Raw genomic sequence first — 10,739 nt, forward strand, 5'->3', positions numbered from 1 at the left:
TTAGCTGTGACTAGGTGTAAGGGTCGAACAATTCAGCTGGAAGAAAAGAGTACAACAGAAAAAAGGAGGAAGAAATCCGAAGTGTTTTGAATCGAGGATGAGGAGGGGTGAAAGGCCAGATGGAGGGTAGTAGTTTGAGGCTGAGGTGCCACCATATTTTTTTTTAAAGAAAAAGCCTTTGCATTTCAGTGAGGTCTTAAGTTCCTTCTATATTATTTACCTCTTTCATATCATATTACACTTTCTTTTTTTATAGGATAGCTTTGTAATAATTTGTACAGTTTTGCATGTTATAGATGTAATCATTTTTTTGTTTTGGATTAGTTTTTAATTTTGACTTGTTCATTTTATTTGAACAGTTTGGGAGTTTTACTGAGGATACCCACTACAGGTGATGTAGATTCTTTTTGCACAGAAATATTTAAGGTGTAAGGTCAAACAAATAATGTATGGAAACTGGCTCATTAAGAGAGAGCTCATTATATTAACCTGACTCCGATGTATTTCAATAAAACGGAGGGCTGTTACAAATACGGCTTCACTGAGTTTCGTGTCCGGGTTTCATTTCTTTCCTTGGGAGGGGACATATAACCTGGATCCATTCTGAATTGCTATTGTTTCACTTTTGAAATTCAGTTTGGCTTCCAGGCTAGGGCACAGATCCACTTACAGATTTCCCAGATGTATTATGAGAAGAGTTTATTAAAAATGTCACAAATGACCCTCCCTCCCCAATTAAAAAAACCAAAACAAATGTACATCTATTCACATTGCCATTACTAGAAGAAGTTCTGGCTTACATGTATCTTACACAAGTAGGTATACAATTCATAGAAGGGGAGGAACAATACAAYTGATTCTAATTCTGAGGGAAAAGAACACTATCGTATTCTACATATAAGGCTGGAGTTTGTAAGTCCGCTTTTATCCTGTTATACAATACAGCCTTTCACTTCACAACTGCTCATTCATCAATTGATTGACAATGGGACAGTGTCTGTCATCACTAGGACCCTGAGTAGGTCACAGTCCGGGAAGACTCCTGGCCCTACTCCTCACATACAGTACCTCTAACTGCCTCCATCAGAAGTGCAATGAAAACAATAGACGAGAACCGGGGTTTTTGAGACCAGTCTACAATAGTTCTCGTACAGGTAAACAATGTGGTCTATAAGAATAAAGTATTGGCTTTTGAAGAGGAGTGCTTTGGCAGCATTTGCTTGTGAGACCGATAATGGAGCGATCTAGATTCTAAAATCCTTAGATTTATCCCTTTTCACCCCCCCCCCCGAGTAGTGGAACGTGCCGATAGATAATATCTTCCCTGTGAAAGTGATCCCTGCGCTCCGTCTTTCACATAGAGCTGACTCCAGAACAGTGTCTTTCACATAGCGCTGACTCCAGAACAGTGTCTTTCACATAGAGCTGACTCCAGAACAGTGTCTTTCACATAGAGCTGACTCCAGAACAGTGTCTTTCACATAGTGCTGACTCCAGAACAGAGAACAAACAGCATTGGAGAGATTACTCTGTATTCAAGAATATTGTTTCTTCTTCCGTGTTATTGGTTCAGCTCTCACACCTACAGGTCCATGTTACACTGTCATCTGCTATCTTCATTTATCAGTACTGTTTAGTGAGGCTGAGTGAGGGGACATGTTGAGGTATGATTATCAAACAACCATAGTCTCCACAGTCTCCTTACTCTCAAACTGTCACACAAAGATCTAGTATGCCCAGTCCCAAATCAACATCCACCTCTAGGCCTAGACACTTGTGTATCTTAAAGGATGGGTTTTAGCTACAGGGTCGTGTTTAGGGGGTAGTTCAGGCAGTGGCTCCATTCTCCTCTAGGACTCTGTGGATTACGTTGCTGGGAGCGCTCTGAATGGCCTGGGTGATGTTGCTAAGGTCCTTGATGCTGCTGTGCTGCGATTTGCTCTCCAGGCGCTGGGTGGAGCCGTGCTTTGATATGCTGTCCAGACGGTTGGTGCTGCAGTGTCTGGACCCTGATTGGTCGTTGAGGTGGAGCATGCTGTCGTAGGGGAGGCGATCCTCGACTCCACGGAAACTACATGCCGTGTACCTGACAGGAGAGAGACGGTTGGTCAGGTATCTGGGACTATACATAACATAGTGATGCCCCATGTTGTTTTTACTCCCTGTATCCCCGTCCATCCCTACCTGCCGTCTCTGGATCTATAAAGACTTCCATGGAAGCTGCTCATCTTGCTGCGGACACTGCTTGCCCGACTGGTGCTCCCGCTGGGGGGCTCGTCCAGCATGGCCAGGTAGGTGGAAGACGCGTGGGTGGAGGTGCCCTGTGTGGACGTCCCTCTGGACTTCCTCACGATGGGGGTGTAGGGATCGTGCAGGAGCAGCTGGGCAAAATCTGGCTCCTGGAGCACCTGTCTACTCTCGTTCACCACACTACTGGAGAAGGGAGAGCGGGACGAGACAGAGGTGGAAGGGAGTGGAAGGGAGGAGGGGAGGGGAGGCCATGCAGAGGAGGGAGGGGAGAGAGAAAGGGAAGGCAGAGCGGTAGATGAGGAAGGAAGTGTGTGTGGAACGGGGTGGGAGAGGGGGTTGAGCGCAGAGAAGGGGCCTATCACTACCACTACTATACAGCAGCCAGACCACTACACACTACCCGCACCACTACGCATCACTCATACCACTACACATCACTCATACCACTATACATCACTCATACCACTCCACACCACTAACATCAACCACACCACCCACACTACTACACATCACCCATACCACTAACATCAACCACACCACTACACATCACCCATACCACTATACATCACTCATACCCCTACATATCACCCACACCACATCACCCATACCACTATACATCACTCATACCACTCCACACCACTAACATCAACCACACCACTACACATCACCCATACCACTATACATCACCCACACCACTACACATCACCCACAGTTGTTCATTTGAATTTTAAATCTCCACTTTACATAAAGCCAGCAGTTATAAAACATTCAGGCCCTTTACATTTCTATCGCAGAATTGAATAGAGCCCTTTGACTTGTCTTAAACTAAAGAAAAGGTGTAGTGGTTTCATTCCATATACAGCATTTCTCTATTTGATTGAAATCATCTTTGCAAAATGAGTACCACCCATAATCATGCAAGTCATTAGAAAAACATTGATGTTCATGACAGTTATATAGTACAAATCTACTTATGTTAGGAAACGTGTTTTAGAGACTTACTCTTTGCGTCTCTGTCCGTGGAAGAAGCTGGCCCATTCGAAGCAGGTCTTCTTGCTGCCCACCCAGAACACTGAAGGGATCCCGACTACCAACATCATCAAGTACTTCATGAGGAACAGAGACAGGTTTGGTCTGTTGGTCTGCTCAATCTAGGACACACAGAGGAGAGGTGTGAGTGTCTGCCATAAGGGAGTACTCTACTAGCAATCAGTGCTGGATTGAAGCAGTGTGTGTATGAGTGATTGTACATGTACAGTACCAGTCAAAAATGTGGACACCTACTCATTCAAGGGTTTTTCTTTATTGTAACTATTTTCTACATTATAGAATAATGGTGGAGACATCAAAACGATGAAATAACACATATGGAATCATGTAGTAACCAAACAAGTGTTAAACAAATCAAAATATATTTTAGATTTAAGATTCTTCAAAGTAGCCACCCTTTGCCTTGATGACAGCTTTGCCCACTCTTGCCATTCTCTCAACCAGCTTCACCTGGAATGCTTTTCCAACAGTCTTGAAGGAGTTCCCACATATGCTGAGCACTTGTCTGCTTTTCCTTCACTTTGCGGTCCAACTCATCCCAAACCATCTCAATTGGGTTGTTGTTGGGTGATTGTGGAGGCCAGGTTATCCGATGCAGCACTTTATATATTTWGACTTGTTTAACACTTTTTTGGTTTACTACATGATTCCATATGTGATATTTCATAGTTTTGATGTCTTCACTATTATTCTACAATGTAGAAAAATAAATAAAACCCTTGAATGAGTAGGTGTGTCCAAACTTATGACTGGTACTGTATGTCCGTGGGTGGGAATGTAGATCTCAGGCCGTATGACTACGGTATGGTATGGTTGTGTCTGCGAGGCTCTGTGTGTGTCTGCGTGCTTCTAACAGACTGAGCAGCTTATAGCTTAAGGCTTAAACAAATCAACAGCCAGCACAATGTCATGTCTCTCCTCCCCCTCTCTCCTCCCCCTCTCTCTTTCCCTCTCTCTTTCCCCCTCTCTTTCCCCCTCTCTTTCCCCCTCTCTTTCCCCCTCTCCTTTTCCCTCCCTCCACCCTCTCTCATTTTCTCTCCTCCTGCCTTCATCCCCTCACTCGTTCCCTTTCTCTCTACCTCCCCTCTTTCATTTTTTCTTTCCCTCCTTCCATCCCCCTCTCTCAATCTCCCTCTTCCATGCTCCCATGTAGATAGTCAGGCCACACACAGTGATCTACTGCAGAACAATTGACAGTTCAGCAGAACACAGTCTTAGTAAGAGCACACACACTGTCTCCTCCTCTCCCGGTCAGAAACACACACACACCACAGTCCTGATGGCGGCATTATGAGTGGAGCAGGCAGAGCAACCTGGGGTTCAGAGAGACTCATTACAATAGACTGAGAAAAGAGGAGAGAGACTGAATCACTGCAGCCATACATCCCTCCCTTCAGTTAAGATGTTTGATCTTGTAAACTCCTCTAGATGGGCACATCATTGTTGGCCAATTGTTCTAATCAGAAAGGCTCTCTCTGGAGGAAGTAAAATGACCCAGGCTGGATGCAGCAGGACTGAACCTTTTTATTCAAGCCAATGTAGGCCAACACGTTGTACAGTTCTAGTAATTATATTATATATATATAACCCTACTGTAGCCCTGTTTAGTCATATCTGAGTCCTTTCTCTTCGCCATTCAGCAGACGCTTTTATCCAAAAGCATCTTACAGTCAGTCGTGCCTTTATCTTCCTATACAGTGCCTTGCAAAAGTATTCACCCCCTTGGCGTTTTTTCTATTTTGTTGCATTTCAACCTGTAATTTAAATAGATTTTTCTTTGGATTTCATGTAATGGACATACACAAAATAGTCCAAATTGGTGAAGTGAAATGAAAATAATTATTACATTTAAAACGTAAACGTGTGCATGCATATGTATTCACCCCCTTTGCTATGAAGCCCATAAATAAGATCTGGTGCAACCAATTACTTTCAGAAGTCACATAATTAGTTAAATAAAGTCCACCTGTGTGCAATCTAAGTGTCACATGATCTCAGTATATATAYACCTGTTCTGAAAGGCCCCAGAGTCTACAACACCACTAAACAAGGGGCACCACCAAGCAAGCGGCACCATGAAGACCAAGGAGCTCTCCAAACATGTCAGGAACAAAGTTGTGGAGAAGTACAGATCAGGGTTGGGTTATAAAAAAATATTCCAAACTTTGAACATCCGGAGCACCATTAAATCCATTATTAAAAAATTTAAAGAATAGGGCACCACAACAAACCTGCCAAGAGAGGGCCACCCACCAAAACCCACGGAGCAGGCAAGGAGGGAATTAATCAGAGAGGAAACAGAGACCAAAGATAACCCTGAAGGAGCTACAAAGCTCCACAGCGGAGATTGGAGTATCTGTCCATTGGACCACTATAAGCCGTACACGCCACAGAAAAGCCAGAAAATGTTTTTCTGGGGATGTTTTTCATCGGCAGGGACTGGGAAACTGGTCAGAATTGAAAGAATGATGGATGGCGCTAAATACAGGGAAATTCTTGAGGGAAACCTGTTTCAGTCTTCTAGAGATTTGAGACTGGGATGAAGGTTCACCTTCCAGCAGGACAATGACCCTAAGCATACTGCTAAAGCAACAATGAGTGGTTTAAGGGGAAACATGTAAATGTCTTGGAATGGCCTAGTCAAAGCCCAGACCTCAATCCAATTGAGAATATGTGGTATGACTTAAAGATTGCTGTACACCAGCGGAACCCATCCAACTTGAAGGAGCTGAAGCAGTTTTGCCTTGAAGAATGGGCAAAAATCCCAGTGGCTAGATGTGCCAAGCTTATAGAGACATACCCCAAGGGACTTGCAGCTGTAATTTCTGTAAAAGGTGGCTCTACAAAGTATTGACTATGGGGGAGTGAACAGTTATGCACGCTCAAATTTTCAGTTTTTTTTTGTGTGTTATTTCTTGTTTCACAATATAATAAGTGGTAGGCATGTTGTGTAAATCAAATGATACAAACCCCCTCAAAAATCTATTTTAATTCCACGTTGTAAGGCAACAAAATAGGAAAAATTCCAAAGGGGGTGAATACTTTCACAAGCCACTGTAGGTGGCCCCAGCAGGAATCAAACCAACAATCCTGACATTGCAAGTGCCATGCTCTACCAACTGAGCTATGCAGGACCTCTCTTTCTCTCTGGCTCTGTTTACATACTGATATAGAGAAGTCCCTGCTGAACCATAGCTCTTTAAGTGCTCTGAGGAAGCAGAATCCTCCCTCCACACATCAAACAGCTCTGAAGGGCGGTCAGCAGTCCTACATGTATGCATGTTGCGTTTATATTTTTGTTCAGTATACATACATGACTCAAATGTAAATGTAAATGACGCTGGTTGGTGAAACTTGTACAAATACTGATTTTACGAGAATAAAAAAAACACTATACACTGCATGACCAAAAGGGGTCTGAATACTTTCTGAATGCACTGTAGCTGTATATAGCATAGCCCCTCTCTCTGCCCCATTTTTCTCTCAGCAACAGAACCTCTGGGAGAGAGAGATTAACTCACTGCTCTATAGTGTTTGCCCTATCTTCCCCCTCTGTATCCCCCCTGCTGTAACTCATCAAAGGCCTCTAATGCCGCCATAAGCCATCTCTGTTGGAGGCGCGCGCACACGGGGCCCAACGGTATTCCAGGGCACGTTCTCAGAGCATATGCAGAACAGCTGGCAGGTAAATTCACGGTCATTTTCAACCTCTCCTTTCCCAGTCTGTACTCCACACATGTTTTAACATGACCACCATCATTCCCTGTTACACAAGAACTCTAAGGCTTCCTGCCACAATGACTACCGCCCTGTAGAACTCACATCTGTAATCATGAAGTGTTTTGAGAGGCTGGTTATGGCACACATCAACTCCTTCATCCCATATGCAGCATCACAGGCCATAACACACTACACACACTGACACTCCAACACACACACTGACACTCCAACACACACACTGACATCCAACACACACACTGACACTCCAACACACACACTGACACTCCAACACACACACTGAACACAAACACACCAACACACCACACTGAAACATCCACAACACACACTGACACCCAACACACACACTGGACACTCCAACACACACTGAACTCCAACACACACACTGACACTCCAACACACACACTGACCTCCAACACACAACAATGACCACTAGCCAAACACCACACTGACAAGCTCAACTCAATCATTTGCTCGCACATACACTTCTACTGACTCTACACACACCCACTCACATACAATCATCATATACGCTGCTTCTGCTCTGTTTATCATATATATCCTGATGCCTAGTTACCTTACCCTTATACATACATGACCAAAAGTATGTAGACACCTGCTTGTCGAACATCTCATTCCAAAATCATGGGCATTAATATGGAGTTGGTCCCCCTTTTGGTGCTATACAGCCTCCACTCTTCTGGGAAGGCTTTCCATTAGATGTTGGAAGATTTCTGAGGGGACTTACATCCATTCAGCCACAAGAGCATTAGTGAGGCCGGGCACTGATGTTGGATGATTAGGCCTKGCTCGCAGTCGGCGTTCCAATTCATCACAAAGGTGTTCGATGGGGTTGAGGTCAGGGCTCTGTGCAGGCCAGTCAAGTTCTTCCACACYGAGCTCAACCAACCATTTCTGTATGGACCTCACTTTGTGCACGGGGGTATTGTCATGCTGAAACAGGAAAAGGCCTTCTCCAAACTTTTGCCACAAAATTGGGAGCACATAATCATCTAGAATGTCATTGTATGCTGTAGCGTTAAGATTCCCCTTCACTACGCGCTTCAGCACTCGGCGGTCCCATTCTGTGAGCTTGTGTGGCCTATCACTTCGCTGCTGTGCCATTGTTGCTCCTATACGTTTCCACTTCACAATAACAGTTGACGGGGCAGCTCTAGCAGGGCACAAATTTGACGAACTGACTTGTTGGAAAGGTGGCATCCTTTAATGGTGCCACGTTGAAAGTCACTGAGCTCGTCAGTAASGCCTTTGTACTGCCAATGTTTGTCTATGGAGATTTCATGGCGGTGTGCTCGATTTTATACACCTGTCAGCAATGGGTGTGGCTAAAATAGCCAAATCCACATACTTTTTTATATATAGTGTATCTACCTCTATCACTCCAGTATCCCTRCACATTGTAAATATGCTATTTATTATTTGTATATCTTGTGGGTTTTTGTTCTACCTTGTTATGTTTAGTATTTCATTGTTATTTATTACTGCATTGTTGAGGTTAGATCTGGCAAGAAACGCATTTCACTGTATTTCTGCATGTGACATTAAAACTTGAAACTTGACACAAACACCACACAGCTGTTCCACTAGGTCAGTTTGTGGGCAGATCTCTGTGCCAACCAAACCAAGGTCATTGGATGGTCTCAGTACCAAATCTCCAGTTTACCACTAATTAAAAGGCAAGAGATTACACACAATCAATGTGGTATTGGAGCTGTTTGGACAAATTGACAGCACTGAAAGACAGAGTCCCCCCGTGACTGAGGTGAGCAGCAGACTATAACAAACCCTGCTATCTGAACTACAACTACTAACACAAACCCTGTTATCTGAACTACAAACACAAACCCTGTTATCTGAACCACAACTACTAACACAAACCCTGTTATCTGAACTACAACTACTAACACAAACCCTGCTACGTAACACAAACCCTGTTATCTGAACCACAACTACTAACACAAACCCTGCTATCTGAACCACAACTACTAACACAAACCCTGTATCTGAACCACAACTACTAACACAAACCCTGTTATCTGAACTACAACTACTAACACAAACCTGTTATCTAACCACAACTACTAACACAAACCCTGTTATCTGAAACCACAAACTACTAACACAAAACCCTGTATCTGAACACAACTACTAACACAAACCTGTATCTGAACACAACTACTAACACAAACCTGTTATCTGAACACAACTACTAACACAACCCTGTTATCTGAAACCACAAACTACTAACACAAACCCTGTTATCTGAACCACAACTACTAACACAAACCCTGTTATCTGAATACAAACTACTAACAAAACCCTGTTATCTGAAACCACAAACTATAACATAAACCCTGTTATCTGAACCACAACTACTAACACAAACCCTGTTATCTGACTACAACTACTAACACAAACCCTGTTATCTGAACTACAACTACTAACACAAACCCTGTTATCTGAACTACAACTACTAACACAAACCCTGTTATTCTGAAACTACAACTACTAACACAAACCCTGTTATCTGAACCAAACTACTAACACAAACCCTGTTATCTGAACCACAACTACAACACAAACCCTGTTTATCTGAACCACAAAACTACTAACAAAACCCCTGTTATCTGAACCACAGACTACTAACACAAACCCTGTTATCTGAAACCACAACTACTAACTACAAACCCTGTTTATCTGAAAACCACAACTACTAACACCAAACCCTGTTATCTGACCACAAACTACTAACACAAAACCCTGTATCTGAACTACAACTACTAACACAAACCCTGTTATCTTGAACTCACAAACTACTACTAACACAAAACCCTGTATCTGAACTAACAACTACTAACACAAACCCTGTTATCTGAACCACAACTACTAACACAAACCCTGTTATCTGAAACAAACTACTAACACAAACCCTGTTATCTGAACCACAACTACTAACACAAACCCTGTTATCTGAACTACAACTACTAACACAAACCCTGTTATCTGAACCACAACTACTAACACAAAACCCTGTTATCTGAACCACAACTACTAACACAAACCCTGTTATCTGAACCACACTACTACTAACACAAACCTGTTATCTGAACTACAACTACTAACACAAACCCTGTTATCTGAACCACAACTACTAACACAAACCCTGTTATCTGAACCACAACTACTAACACAACACCTGTTATCTGAACCACAACTACTAACACAAACCCTGTTATCTGAACCACAACTACTAACACAAACCCTGTTATCTGACCACAAACTACTAACACAAACCCTGCTATCTGAACCACAACTACTAACACAAACCCTGTATCTGAACCACAACTACTAACACAAACCCTGTTATCTAACCACCACAACATCTTACTACTAACACAAACTAATGTTATCTGAACTACAACTACTAACACAACCCTGTTATCTGAACTACAACTACTAACACAAACCCTGTTATCTGAACTACAACTACTAACACAAACCCTGTTATCTGAACCACAACTACTAACACAAACCCTGTATCTGAACCACAACTACTAACACAAACCCTGTATCTGAACCACAACTACTAACACAAACCCCCCTGTATCTGAACCACCACAACATCTACTACTAACACAAACTAATGTTATCTGAACTACAACTACTAACGACACAACCCT

General features: G+C 43.0%; 1 protein-coding gene across 4 annotated transcripts in view; it reads right to left on the reverse strand.

Moving 5' to 3' along the window:
* Nucleotides 1–682: 682 nt before the first annotated feature.
* LOC111972511 (frizzled-3-like) overlaps nt 683–10,739 on the reverse strand; it is a 46,993-nt gene continuing 36,936 nt past the window's right edge. For all 4 annotated transcript variants that reach the window (XM_023999512.2, XM_070446458.1, XM_070446457.1 and 1 more), the window contains exons 7-9: nt 3,253–3,401; nt 2,185–2,433; nt 683–2,086 (exon numbers count right to left, since the gene is read on the reverse strand). In XM_023999512.2, the coding sequence (XP_023855280.1) occupies nt 1,828–2,086; nt 2,185–2,433; nt 3,253–3,401 (657 nt within the window). In that variant the 3' untranslated portion in view covers nt 683–1,827. The remainder of the gene's footprint in view (nt 2,087–2,184; nt 2,434–3,252; nt 3,402–10,739) is intronic.

Source organism: Salvelinus sp. IW2-2015, linkage group LG14 (genome assembly GCF_002910315.2).
Source record: "Salvelinus sp. IW2-2015 linkage group LG14, ASM291031v2, whole genome shotgun sequence".
In the NCBI taxonomy this organism is placed as follows: domain Eukaryota; kingdom Metazoa; phylum Chordata; class Actinopteri; order Salmoniformes; family Salmonidae; genus Salvelinus; species Salvelinus sp. IW2-2015.